Source organism: Meles meles, chromosome 1 (genome assembly GCF_922984935.1).
Source record: "Meles meles chromosome 1, mMelMel3.1 paternal haplotype, whole genome shotgun sequence".
NCBI lineage: Eukaryota > Metazoa > Chordata > Mammalia > Carnivora > Mustelidae > Meles > Meles meles.
Window position 1 is genome coordinate 196,991,766 of NC_060066.1, and position 14,420 is coordinate 197,006,185.

Below are 14,420 nucleotides of genomic sequence, written 5' to 3' on the forward strand. Positions count from 1 at the left end.
CGTGGGCCTGAATGTATGAAGTTGTGTGCTATGACGAGAATGGGGATGGGGTATGCAGCTGTCTAAACAGAGGCTCAGAAAGTTCTCCCTGAAAGCTGTGTGTGTGTGTCCCACTTGTCTACAACCAGCTGGAGGTGGGACATTTTGGGTGTGGGGGAGGGAGGGGAGGGGTGGAGGGAGTGACAGGGAGGGAGAGAGAGGCAGAGGCCAACTCAGGGCTTGATCTCGCAACCCTGAGATCATGACCTGAACGATAATCAAGAGCCAGATATCTAACCAACTGAGCCACCCAGTCACCTCCAAAGTTTAATAGAGCAGGCCAGAGTTTTCCAAAATGAAGACAGGACCAACTGCTTCAAAACCTTCCAAAGGCACTTAATAAAAATTCCAACCCTGGGCCCTTCCCCTCCAGTCCGCTAAATTTTAACCTCTCCAGCAGGCCCAGGCAATCTGGATCTGGAACATGGAGTGGCAGCAAGTTTGGGGTTGGGGGGGGAAGGGAGCTGCGTTTTGTACCTGGAGATGGAAGTACTCATGGGGTTTCCAGGCAGTGAGTGGATGTGAGTTCAAGTTCACTGGTGGGTGTTTATCAGATTCATCCTCAAGCTCCCATTGCAGAAGCACAGCAACTTGCACACAGTAGGGACTCAATATTTATGGAGGGAATTACAATTTCAGTTTAAAAGTCCCCTTGCCAAATCCCAAATTCTAACTTGTGACCATCTTCCTAACTCTCTTCTAGTTGCCCAGGGTGTGGACAACTAAAAAAAAAAAAAAAGAAGAAGAAAAAAAAATTTAATTCTGGCTATCAGCCTAGAAAATTGGGAAAAGCTTAGGTTTCAGATTCAGACAGACTTGGATCTGGATCTAACCCCTCTTCTCCCTGGTTTGGTGGACGCAAGCAGCTCTCCTCTCGGAGTCCTGATTGTCTCGTGCACAAATTATATATCCTCTCACGCATTCATTCATTCACTCACTCACTCATGAGGGCTCTTCTGCCCTCCTAGAACTTACTTACATCCTACGTGCGAGTGGGTGTAAACAATTAGTATAGTAGATAGGTCAATTATTCCATATGTGTGAAGGTGAGAAGTGCTATGGGGAAGAGAAGAGGAGCAGAGAAAGGGCTGGGACTGGCTTGCAGTGGTGGCGGTTGGGCAGGTGAACATCACTACTAACTAGGGTTATCAGGCAGTAGAGGAGGGAGAATTGTGGGGAGGCTCCACGGATGTGGGAGGGAGGGGATGAGTGGATATCTGGGGAAGAGGGAAATGCTTAAGGTGGAAGTGTCTGGGAAAGAGCACAGAGACGAGGTATGGTTGGAATGGGTCAAGTGAAGCGGAAATTGGAAAAAAGAGCCTTGCAGGGCAGTGATATTACAACAAAGGAGAGAAAGAAATGAACAGTTAACTGAGTGCTAACTATGTGCCAGGAACTGGGATTGACATACACCAGCCATTTACTCCTTCAAATACCCTTACCAGGCAGGTGCAGGTTGACCTCGTTTTGTGATGCTTTACAGATGTTATATCTTCACAAATTGAAGGTTTGTGGCAGTCTGGCACTGAGCAAGTTTACTGGTGCCATTTTCTCAACAGCATTTGCTCACTTCTTGTCTCTGTGCCATTTTTTTTTAAGGATTTTATTTATTTATTTGAAAGAGAGAGTGAGCGTAAGTGGGGGTGAGGAGCAGGGGGAGAAGAAGAGGGAGAAGCAGACTCCCTGCTGAGCAGGGAGCCTGATGCAGGGGTCCATCACAGGACCCTGAGATCACAATCTGAGCTGAAGGCAGATGCTTAACTGATAGCCACCCAGATGCCCCTCTGTGCCACATTTTGGTAATTCTCACAACATTTCAAACTTTTCATTATTCTCGCATTTTTTTGGTTTTTTATTTTATTTATATCATTTATTAACAACAATTATTGGTGATTATTAATAATTATTATTGTAATTATTTAACTATCACATGATATTTATAATATAGTATATGACATTTAATAATTTAATTGTTAATAATTATTAATAATTCATCAATTTGTTGCTGTTTTATTATTTTATTTTATTTAACTTTTTTTTTAAATTTTAAATTTTATTTATTTGACAGAGAGAGACCCAGTGAGAGAGGAAACACAAGCAGAGGGAGTGGGAGAAGGAGAAGAAGCAAGCTTCCCACTGAGCAGGGAGACCAATGTGGGGCTCGATCCCCCGACCTTTGGTTCATGACCTGAGCCGAAGTCAGACGCCCAACAACTGAGCCACCCAGGAGCCCCATTCTTGCATTTGTTACAGTGGTCTGTGATCAGTGATCTTTGATGTTACTATTGTAATTGTTTTGGGGTGACATGAACTGCACCCACATAAGACAACAAACTTAATCAGTATATGAGTGTTCTGACTGGTCCACTGACCGGTTGTTCTCCCGTCTCTCTCCCTCTCCTCAGGCACCCTAGTCCCTGAGATACAAAAATATTGAAATCAGGCCAATTAATAACCCTACAATGTCCTCTAAGTGTTAAAATGAAAGGCAGTCGCACTTCTTTCACCTTAAATAAAAAGCTACAAATGACTAAGCTTAATAAAGAAGTCACATCGAAAGCCAATTTAGGCCTCTCGTGTCAGTTAGCCAGATTGTGAACGCAAAGGAAAAGTTCTAGAAGGAAATTAAAAGTGTATTCCAGTGGGGATACCTGGGTGGCTCAGCTGCCCTCAGCTCAGGTCATGATCCCAGGGTCCTGGGATTGAGTCCCGCATGGGGCTCCCTGCTCATTGAGGAGCCTGCCTCTCCCTCTCCTTCTGCCTGCTGCTCCCCCTGCTCGCGTTTTCTCTATCTCTCTCTGGAAAATAAATAAAATCTTAAAAAAAAGTGTATTCCAGTGAGCACACAAATGATAAGAAAATGAAACAACCTTATTGCTGACGTAGAGAAAGTTTGAGTGGTTTGGATAAGCGATCAAACCAGCGGCAAATCTACTTCTGGTGAGGGCAAAACCTAATTCAGAGCAAGGCCCTCACTCTCTTCAATTCTGTGAAGGCTGAGAGAGGGGAGAAGCTGCAGAAGGAAAGTCTGAAGATAGCAGAGGCAGGTTCATGAAGTTTAAGGAAAGAAGCCATCTCCATAAAATAAAAGTGTAAGGGGAAGCTGAAGCAGCCGGTGCTGATGTAGAAACTGCAGAAAGTTCTCCAGAAGATCTGGCTCAGATCAGTGATCAGTGATCAGGTGACTACACTAAACAACAGATTTTCAACATAGATGAAACAGCTTTCTACTGGAAGAAGATGCCATCCAGGACTTCCATAGCTGGAGAGGAGAAGTCAATGCCTGGCTTCAAAACTTCAAAGGACAGGCTGACTCTCTCATTAGGGGCTAGAGCAGCTGGTGATTTTAAGTTAAAATCATTGCTCATTTCCATTCCCAAACTCCTTAAACACAATGCCAAATCTGTTCTGCCTGTGCCCTATCAACGGAACCACAAAGCCTCGATGTCGGCACATCTCTTTATAACCTGATTTACTGAATATTTTAAGTCCACTATTGAGACCTACTGTTCAGAAAAAACATTCATTTCAAAAACATTACCACTCATTGACAATGCACTGGTCACCCATGAGCCCTGATGGAGATGTATATTAAGATGAATGTTGTTCTCATGCCTGCTAATACAATGTCCATTCTACAGCCCATGAATCTGGGAACGATTTTGACTTTCAAGCCTTATTATTTAAGAAATTTATTTATTAAGAAATTATTTAAGAAATTTAAAAATTAGATTTCATATGTCTATAGTTGCTTTAGTAGTAATTCCTCTGATGGACTGGGCAAAGTAAATTGAAAACCTTCTAGAAAGGATTCATCATTCTAAATGCCATTAAGAACATTCACAATCCATGGGAGGGATATTAAATATCAACATTAATGGGAATTTGGAAGAAGTTGATTCCCACCCTCATGGATGACTGTGAGGCTTCAAGACTTTAGTGGGGGGAAGTAGCTGCAGATGTGGTGTTAACAGCAATAGAACTAGAATGAGAAGCGGAGCCTGAAGACAGGACAGAATGCTGCGAGCTCATGAGAAAACTTTAATGGATGAGGAGCTGTTTCTTATGGGTGAGTAAAAAAGTGGTTTCTTGGGATGAAATCTACTGGTGAAGATTCCGTAAAGATTGTCAAAATGACAACAAATGATTTAGAATACTACTTAAACTGAGTTGATGAAGCAGCGGCAGAGTTTGAGAAGATTGACTCCAATTTTGGAAGAAGTTCTACTGTGGTAACATGCTATCAAACAGCCTTGTATGTTCCAGAGAAATCATCATGAAAGGAAGAGTCAATCAATGCAGCAAACTTCGTGGTTGTCTTATTTTAAGAAATTGCCCCAGCCGCCCCACCTTTCAGCACCCACCACTCTGATCAGTCAGCAGCTATTAACATGGAAGCAAGACCCTCTACCAACAAAAAGAGTATAACTTGCTGAAAACTCAGATTATGGTTAGCATTTTTAGCAATAAAGTTTTTTTCCTGTTGGGGAGGGTGGAGTTGTCAAATGATCCTCTTAAAAATTTTTTTTATTAAACTTACTTAAAAAAAAAACAAAACCATGAAGTTTGCTGCATTGATTGACTCTTCCTTTCATGATGATTTCTCTGGAACCACTTGGGGCTCAAACTCATGACCCTGAGATCAAGAGTCACATGTTCTACTGATTGAGCCAGCCAGGTGCCCCAAATGATCCTTTATTGAAATATTTTCCTTTGTAGTTCTTAACTAGCTGGGCATTCCACTGTACCACTATTTGATGTCATCTATGATGTCATGAGGGTGGTGGCCATGAACATTGCAACCCACAGACTGGGCTGTCCCAGGATCTCTTTAATGGTTCCAGAGAGCTCTCTGGCTAAAGATCCATGCAGCATCTGTTGAGCAATGTTGATAACCTCATCAAAAGTGATATTTCCATTGTGCTTAATGTTTTTCTTCTTTCTGTCTCTTGACAATTCCTTGAGGGCTTTGATAATTAGGGCCAAGGCTGAAGGTGTCTTTTCAGTCTGGGTCTGTCTGTTCTGAGTGGTCAGTATCCCCGTAATCCTCATTCCTTCCAATCGCAGGTTGCCTTGGTGATGTCATCAGCAACATTTTCTGGATATAGACCCGGGGAAGATGAATCAGGGCCAGGACAGATGTGGCATTGATTTCCCCAACGGTGTACCTCAGGTATACAACTTTGATCTCATTGGGGTCAAACTGACATGGTATTGGGGGGATGGTTGGATGGTGGGGGAATGGTTGATGAACCTGGATTTGGGGCCACGGAAGACAACTGCACCTTCACCTCCTCTGAGCAGAAAGCCAAAAAAGCCATAAAGCATTTTTTAAAATTAAGACTTATTTATTTATTTGAGAGAGAGCATATGAATAAGCAGGGGGAAGGGAAGAGGGAGGGGGAGAGGAACAGAAGCAGACTCCCTGTTCTGGGACCATGGAGCCCAACACGGGGCTCAATCCTACAACCCTGAGATCATGACCTAAGTGAAATCAATCAGATGCTTAACTGACTGAGCCAACCAGGCACCCCCACAAAGTGTTTTTTAATAAAGGTATGCACAGGAGGGCCTGGCTGGTTCAGTTGGTAGAGCATGTGACTCTTGATCTCAGGGTTGTGAGTTCAAGCCCTACATGGGCATAGAGCTTACTTTCAAAAAAAAAAAAAAAGGTATGGACAGTGTTTTGTTTTGTTTTTATTGAACAGTGTTTTTTTAGACATCATGCTATTGCACACTTAACAGACTATAGTCTAGTATAAACATAACTTTTACATGCACTGGGAAATAAAAAAATTGATCTGATTTGGTTTATTGTGATATTCACTTCATTGCAGTGGTCTAGAACTGAATCTGCAATATCTCTGAGGTATGTCTATATTATGACCTTACCCACTTTCTCTTTTATTTTTTAATAAAAATTTTTACTTATTTGACAGAGACACAGCAAGAGAGGGAACACAAGCAGGGGGAATGGGAGAAGGAGAAGCAGGCTCCCCGCTGCTGAATGGGGAGCCTGATGTGGGGCTCGATCCCAGGACCCTGAGATCATGACCTGAGCTGAAGGCAGAAGTTTAATGACTGAGCCACCCAGGTGCCCCTCTTTTTTTTTTTTAACGTAAGCTCTATACCTAATGAGGGGGTTGAACTCCAAACAGAGTGACAAAAACAAAATGCGACTTGGTTATGACATACAACTAGCAAGTGGCCCAGCATATTCTTTCCTAGTACCATACATTATTTGCCACATATATCTATTGATATCGTAACTATAGCAATTTCATAAAATTCCCATTACTTTTAGTGAAAGGATTCAATGAGGGGACAGGGGAGCAGACATGGCCTATGCAGGGGGAGATGCCACCCAGGATCCAAGCATCCCGAGACTGCCCTAGATCTGAGGGGGAAGGGTCTGCCTAAACATGGCTTCTCTGAGTCAAGAAGTAAGGGCCTGGAATGGTTAAAAAATGAGGACTTGCTAAAAACAGGCTGACAAATATTGCAGTATGTTTTTACTGATTCCTTTTGTAAGATCATACTTTTAACATGAACCATACACAGTGATATAGTTTACCTGAAATTATTAAATTCATAGCATACTCTAGGTGGTGTGGTCTCATGATGGAACCAATTTCACAGATGTGAGGGCCTTCCTTATAGTCTGTCAGTGGGCCCCTGTGACTGAATGTGAAACTTCATGTAGTTCTAACACTAAAAGTCTACACTTGAGGCCCTCAGGACATAGAAATGAAGGTAATAATATATATCATGGTGTTTACTGAGTGCTGCTCTAAGCTTCCCAATGATTCCTGCTTGAATCTTCCCAATTCCGACAAACATGATACATTCAAATCTCAGTTCCACCTCTGCTGTGGGTTAAATTGTACCTTCCCAAAAGATGTTGCAGTTCTAACTCCCAGGACTGTGAATGCAGCCTTATTTGGAAATTGGGTTATTGAAGATAATCAAGTTAAGATAAGGTCATGAAGGTAGGCCCCCATCCATCTGACTGGTGATCTTGTAAAAAGGGGAAATTTGGACCCAGAGACAGAGACCCAGGGAGATCACCACTTGAAGACTATGCTGCCATGATCAAGCAACACCAAACATTGTTGGCAAACCACCAGAAGCTTGGAGAGGAGCAAGGAACGGATTCTCTCTCACAGCCCTCGGAAGGACCCAATTCTGCTCACACCTCGATTTTAGACCTCTAGCCTCAAGTGTGAGACAAAAATGTCTTGTTCTTTTTTTTTTTAAATATTTTATTTATTTATTTGACAGAGAGAGAGATCACAAGTAGGCAGAGAAGCAGGCAGAGAGAGGAGGAAGCAGGCTCCCTGCTGAGGGAAGAGCCCAATGCAAGATCTCTGGGATCATGACCCGAGCCAAAGGCAGAGGCTTTGACCCACTGAGCCATCCAGGCCCCCCTGTCTTGTTCTTTAAACCACCCAGTTCGTGGTATTTTGTTACGGCAGCTCTAGCAAACTGATATAACTATACACTAGTTAAGGAATTCTCCTATTTTCTTATCTGCAAAACTGGAACCATAATAATGGTTTTATTGGCCAGGCTCTATTCTAAACCCTTTAGTTAGATTATCTCATTTGGTCATCATAGCATCGCTCCGAAATAGGTACAGCTACTATGTCCCCTGTTCAGATAAGGAAACTAGGGAACAGAGAAGTTAAGTAAGTCGCTCAAGGTCATATAGTAACTAAATACATAAGATAAAATACATCCTTCACAAGACAGTTGAGAGCTCTTCATGAGACCGCTGGTGTCTAGTGAAAGCTCTTTGTAAATAGTAAAGCATTCCACCCGTGTTAGTTAGAATCTCTGGGGATTCAATCCTCCTCTCCACCCCCCGCCCCCCGCCCCGCCTTTTTTTTTTTTTTTTTTTTGGTCAACTTCGACTTGTCCTCTTCCTACCCGTAGTTCCTTCCCTTGGCGACAGCGGTCGCTGCGGTGCGCGGGCGCTGACAGATCCCTCTAGCCCGCTGCGCTGGCTGCTCGCTGGTGTCTATAAATAGCAGTGCGGGGCTCAGCCAGGCATCAGTCCGCAGCCGCCGCCGGGAAGGGTGTTGGGCTGGGGCTGCAATTGTCGCTGGAGCTGGACGCGGCGGAGCTGAAGCTGGGCCGGGGCGGAGCGCAGCGCCGCGTCGGGGCCGCAAGGAGGGGTGTGTTGCTGCCGGCCCACCGCGAGCCGCCCCTAGCCGGCGCCGAGGCACCCTCCCGCCAGGCCGCCTGCCTCCGCCTTCCGCCTCCCTCCATTTCCCCGGAATTTCAGCCCGGCGCGCCTGCACCCCGGCCCTTCTCTGGGTGGGGGAACTCCCGGCCCCTTTCCGGCTTCACTCCTTCCTCGCAGGCTGGGCTTCCAGTCCCCTCTCTTCTTTTCCTGGACTGGCTCCCACCTCCCCACCCCTCCTTTGGTCCCCTTCCTTTAGGTCAGGCTCCCTGCCGCTTCCCTTAGCTGAGTCCTGGCTTGTCAGTCACTTTCCTCAGCCAAGGGTCCCAGCCTTCCCCTTTCCTTTTCTTTGTCTGGGTCCAACCTCTTCTGTCCCTTCCTCTGTCCCTAGAGTGCAGTCCCTCTCTCCCCCTTCACCCCCCACGCATCCCCCCAAACCTGGAGTTCCAGACCTATTGGACTCCTGTGGTCCTTTCTGGGTTCTTGGCCTCTTTCCCCAGTTTGGAGTTCTCCACTGCAAACCCAGCCTCCTTCTACCCCCCAGAGATCTGCTTCCACACAAATACCTCTCTAAAACATGAACTTTTTCTAGGGACAGCCCCAGTCTGTCTTCCACCTGCTGACCCCTTGCTACCTATGTCCCAGATCTTACTCTCACTTTACTAAGGGTCAAGGCCTGCTGAACCAAGGGATCAGCATGGTGCTTCTGTGGTCTGGCATCTGCGGCCGCGCTCCCCCGCGAATCTTCCCTTCGTTGCTGGTTGTGGTAGCCTTGGTGGGGCTGCTGCCTGTTCTCAGGAGCCATGGCCTCCAGCCCAGCCCTACGGCCAGCACCATCCGAGGCTCAGAGCCCCCACGGGAACGCTCGATTGGGGATGTCACCACTGCCCCACCGGAGCTCGCCCCCGAGAGCCGCCCTGTTAACCATTCCGTCACTGAACACGGCATGAAGACTCGAAAGGCCTTTCCGGTCCTGGGCATCGACTACACACATGTGCGCACACCCTTTGAGATCTCTCTCTGGATCCTGCTGGCCTGCCTCATGAAGATAGGTAAGTCCAGTTACCTGGACACTTCTGCGGCCCAAACTGGTGAGCTGCTTGCCCCATCCTTACCACTTGAGACTACCCAGGAATAAAGGGCTGGGCCACTCCAGTAAAGTAGGCAACCTCTGTCCTGCCATCTTGGTCTTTCTCAAACTTGGGCTCTGTGGTCTGAGGGCTCCCAAGATTGGAGCCAGCTTATGTGCAAGGGGGAAAGCAGGATGAGAGCATGGGATGCTTCTAATACGAGGTACGTCCAGCAAGGGTTCCAGGCCTGCAGGTCTCCTTTGGCTGGGTCAGACCCCGAGGGGAGCCAGGCACCCAGCTGTGTATGAGACAGACGAGTGTCTTCCAGCAAGTGGCACAGTCGTCTCTGTCAACAGCAGCCGGGGCAATTACATGCTTCATGGGAGGGCATTCCAGAATGGAGTGTTTATCTACTTGGCCTGTCTGAGGAGTTTAAGTATAGTAGGGGACCTGTGTGCTGGAACCTGCGGGATCCCTATAGTATCACCTTCCTTTATTCCCAGAATGTTATCTGTCAGCTTTGCCTGCCCAGGCTGGCCGGGAGCCCCTGAGTCAGTTTCCGGCCCAGGAATGCCATCTTTTACACAGTGTATGGGACCGGGGCCCTGGAAGTTTCTGAAGTCTGTTTTGGATGTTGGGGGGGGAGAGTGGAGGAGGTTGAAGTTTGGTCTGGCCCCGCAACTCACCTGCACACTGGCACCTCACTGTGTCTCACGGTGCTGCATGGGCTGGCCAGTCACATTGGCTGGCCACCCAACCAAGTCAGAGAGGGACAGGTGGATGGGCTCAGGATATTCTGGTCCAAAGAGACTTTGAAATGTTCTTTTGGGGAGAAGGAACCAGAAAAGTTGTTCTCCCCTCCTGGTTTCCCTCCCTGCTAGGCATGGACACTCCGTTCTGCTGGGTGATTGATGGAGTTCCCCGGAGCCTGCATAGCCCAGAAGTCCCTGGAAGTGTGTCCGGGGGGACTTTGAAAGCTGCCTTTGCTTTGTTAGCCTCATCTATCTGTGGAAGGCATGAGGATCTGGGATTCTGCTGGTTTGGGTTTGGGGAGTTTGTGACTCTGGGTAGGAAGCCTTGCAGCTTTCCCAAGGACATGCAGGAGCTGAGTGGTGATGCTAGGCTGGTGTGAGGCAGGCTCTGGGACATGCCGCAGCAGGACACTCTGTTTTGGTGTTGCTGGCATGGAGCTTTGGTGCTGTGACAGTAGGAGGGACTGTGCATGGAGCTGGACCACCAGCTCCATGTACATATACCCTGATGGCAGCCAGCTTCCTGGTAAAAATCAAGGACTGGGCAAGGGGAGCTATGTGTACTGATTCGGACAGCAACATGACCTTGAACCAGCTGGGGCCTTTTTCTGCAGGTCTTGCCCAGCTGTGAGACTGGCAAGAATCTCTAAATTTGACCATTATCAATTGAATCATGAAAACTGTGTCTTTTTTTTTTTTTTGGTAAGAAACTAGTGACCGTGATGTGTCATTTGCCTGTATGAGACCCAGAAGAGACCTCACAATCACTGTTTAGAAATTGCCCTTCTCTCTGCAACTCCCTCACCTTCCAGCGACACCCGGCATTGTGTTAGGGCACTGGGGGCTGGTTCACACACAACAAGCCTCAGTGTCTTCTCTTGGTGTGACCACAGAGATCCTACTCCAGGGAGGAAGGAGTTTGTCCCTGAAGACCTGATATCTGTGTCTAATGGGGTCAGGCTTGGCCTTCTTTGTCCCCATCAGAACCTGTACCAGGGACCCTGAGCAGCTGGAGAACAGAGAGGTGGCATGGCCAGGCCATCAGTCTAGAAGTTAGGAAACTTGGCTTCTCATCCACCTCCCTCTGTGACCTTGGCCCAGTCACGCCTCCCCACCTGTCAGCTGATCTTTGGCCCCTTCCAGGTCTGACATTTCTGCCATTCATTCCACTGACTCGGGTAACCCTGGCAAGTCACTCCGCCTTGGGCCTCAGTTTTCCCATTGTAAAATGAGGAGACTGGATATGATGTCTGAGAACGTTTGCAGTTCCAAAAGCTGGTGTCTCTGGCTTGGAAGGGCATTTGGAAAACAGAGGAACCCTAGCATCTGGCTCTTCTGGGGAAGAGAATTACGACCAAAAGATCCCAACGTCCCTGTTCAGGTGGCAAAAGTGAATGATCATTTCTTCCTTTCCCTTTGCAGTGGAGAACTGAGGTTAGATACAGGCACCTCTGCTCTGCCACCAGCCTTTCTGAGCCTCTGTTTCCTCAGGTATAAAGTGTGTGGGGGGGGGGAATAATAGTACTTAGAGTGCTGCTGATGTGACAGTGACCCCAGTTAACACAGATGAGGCTGCCTTTATACCTACAGGAAGTACTCAGTGAGTGACAGCTGCCCCTGTTGGGACTTACTTTATTTTATTTATTAGAGAGCCCGTGCATGCATGCAGGCTCCCCACTGAGCAGGGAGCCTGATGCGGGGCTCATCCCAGCACCCTGCAATAATGACCTGAGCCGAAGGCCGAAGCTTAACCTACTGAGCCACCCGGGCATCCGCACCCGTTGGGATTTGAAGCACCAAAGGCAAATGCATCTCTATCTCAGCCTCCCACATACAGTCTTCCTCTGAAGCTGGAAGATTACAAATCTCTCAACCCTAGGCTGCCACAGGGCGTCCTTCCTTAAGGTTTCAGTGTGTTGGGTGTGTCCTACCTATTTTGTTCTTTCACTTTAGCTGCCTCCGGGGCAAGTTCTGGGAGGGGAGGGGAGACAGCACCAACTGACTTCAGGGACTTGGGGCTGAGGCCATGCTCCCTGCGCATGCTCAGATATCCAGGAACCTAGGAGTTCATTCTGGGGTCTTGCCTACTCTCTCAGCTCCGCAGTGTGGGTAGGAACCGAGTCGGAGCCCTCATTCTGTCACGTCTGGCAGCTGCTTCCCTTGCAAGGTGCCCCTCCTTTAAGAATAGAAAGTGCTGTGTGCATTTCGCTTTCCTGTCCTCATCAGTGAGTGGAGCCTTAGGTTGGCCCCGTCAGAGATGGCTGTGGGAGGATAGGGTTGGTTAGAACTGAAGTTCTAGAGTAATGCTTCTGGGTTCTCTCCTGACTGGCTCCATGGGTGACATGAGGCCCTGCTCTGGGCCTTTTTGCTTGCTCTGATGGTCAGGGATTCTTGCCTTGTCTTTGATGGGGAGGGGCTGGTGGGAGGAGGGGGGGGTTTAGACTGTTGGGAGACCTGTGAGCGTGACCCCAAGCCTCAGGTTAGGTTCGCTTCCCCGCCCCCCCACCTTGTGATTTGGGCCCTGCATGAATTCCGCTTTGTCCCCAGTTCACCCGACTCCCAGTCTAGTGCTTGTTCCAAAGGAGAGCCCAGCTGTAACCTGGCTTGCCACTGGCACCCCCTGTGTTTGTTTGCCCATATCCCTGATCTGGAACTCCTGGCAGAGGCCCGAGAGCCCATAAAGCAGGTATTCTTCTTGTCTCCTGACCAGAGACAAAAAAGCCTTCCTATGTCTCTTCACATCTTATAGCTTTTGTTTTGTTTTGTTTTGGGCTTTGCAAGGCATATCCTGTCATTTCCTCCTTAAACAGGTCTGTGAGTCCGGGAGGTGGGGGTGGGGGTCACTGCAGCCCACCTCACATGCATGCCTATCAGCCCCAGCATCCGGCTTCCTGTAAAATAAGACAAGAACTCACCTCTTCCACTTCTGAGAAGGAGAGAGGAACAACTTCAAAGGTCATGTTGAAATTGTCTCTAGAAGCCCAGACGTCCTTCTCTAAAAAGAAAGGGGTGACCTTTTTCTCTTTGGGAAGGTAGCTGACTGACTGCAGGACGGTGGGAGGAGAGGGTCAGCCAGGGGCTGGGAGGAGGCCTTCAGGTAGGACACGTGTCTCCAGAAGCATCCGGGTACTTGGAGGGCTCATGACCGGTCACGTTGCTGGACTTCATTCTGAGGAGCTCCCACAAGGCATGCCTCTCTTCTCATTCTTACCCCGCTCCTCCAGCTCTGGGGAAGCAAAGACATGGTCAGAACTCCTGGGCTTCTGCCCCTGCCCCGCAGTACCAGTGTCCCTGCCTTGTTTCTCCGGACCCGACTTGCCTCATTGGTAGTGACGATGCCGTCTCTACCTTCCTTCTAAGACGGGTGTAGAGGCCACACTTGGGAGTGCCCAGCACTGTGCCCCGCTGTTCAGGCGGCTTCTAGGGCCTATTCAGACTCCACCCCTCTGGGCGGTCTTCCCAGCCCACTCCAGCCCACAGCAGTTGCTCTGGCTTCTCCCCCTGAACCCGTTTCCCTTATTGTTTATCCACAACTTTGGCACGAGGCCTAGCCTGCCCTGTGACATCTCTTCTGTTGGGTGTGTTTGTGTTTTAATCAGAATTACCATTTATTGAGTATCTACAGAGTAGTGTCAGGCACTTTATAAAAGTGATCTCATTTAATTCCTACTAAAATCATATGAAATAAAGCCTATCTCTGTTTTACAGATGAGGAAATAGCTCATAGAGGTTATCCTCCGTGATGTTGAATTGCTGTGTCTTTTCTGTTTGAGTCTTGGCGTAACCTCCTAGAGGAGTGTGCCTGTCTCTCCTGCCCCTCACAGACCCAGGGGCAGAGGCACACACAGCCTTCTGAGGAGTCGGAGCCCAGCCTCCTGCGCGTGGACTCCCTCTCGGATGCGGCAGATGTCAGTGGTGGCAACCCTCTCTCTGTCCCGAGAAAGGAGTTCAGTTCAGTGCCTGGCTTTGGGCCTATCCCCTGTCTCCATGAGTTGCATAGATACAAGGCTGGGCCTGTCCCTGGTCCTCTGGTAGTGACCTCCCTGTCCTCTCTTTGGAGGTGCCCTCTCTGTGGTCTGACTAGAGCTCATTTCTTCCCTCCTTGGGCAGGGGAATGTCAGTGAAAGGGGGGTTAGCCAGCAGGGGCTCTTCTGCCTCTTGGCAGAGAGGGTGCTCACGGCTCAGCAGGATCCCCTGAGAGGCAACCTTTGTGTTGGGAGCAGGTGGCATAAATTTCTTTAGCCCTAGAAGGCAGGCAGAATCTAGTAGTAACTATTATTACTACTGTAACTCGTTTCCAAAGCACTTACGTATGTAGTAGTTAATTCTGATCGTCTCAGTGGGTTAGCGGGTGGTTGATGTGCCCCTTCTACA

The 14,420-nt window shown here is 48.2% G+C and overlaps 1 protein-coding gene and 1 pseudogene across 1 annotated transcript in view; one reads left to right on the plus strand and one right to left on the minus strand.

Moving 5' to 3' along the window:
- Nucleotides 1–4,761: 4,761 nt before the first annotated feature.
- On the minus strand, nucleotides 4,762–5,344 carry LOC123926675 (annotated as a pseudogene).
- Nucleotides 5,345–8,092: 2,748 nt separating this feature from the next.
- Nucleotides 8,093–14,420, plus strand: part of SLC9A1 (solute carrier family 9 member A1) — a 49,316-nt gene continuing 42,988 nt past the window's right edge. Inside the window, exon 1 of the mRNA XM_046017261.1 lies at nucleotides 8,093–9,276. Within this exon, the coding sequence (XP_045873217.1) occupies nucleotides 8,922–9,276 (355 nt within the window). The 5' untranslated portion in view covers nucleotides 8,093–8,921. The remainder of the gene's footprint in view (nucleotides 9,277–14,420) is intronic.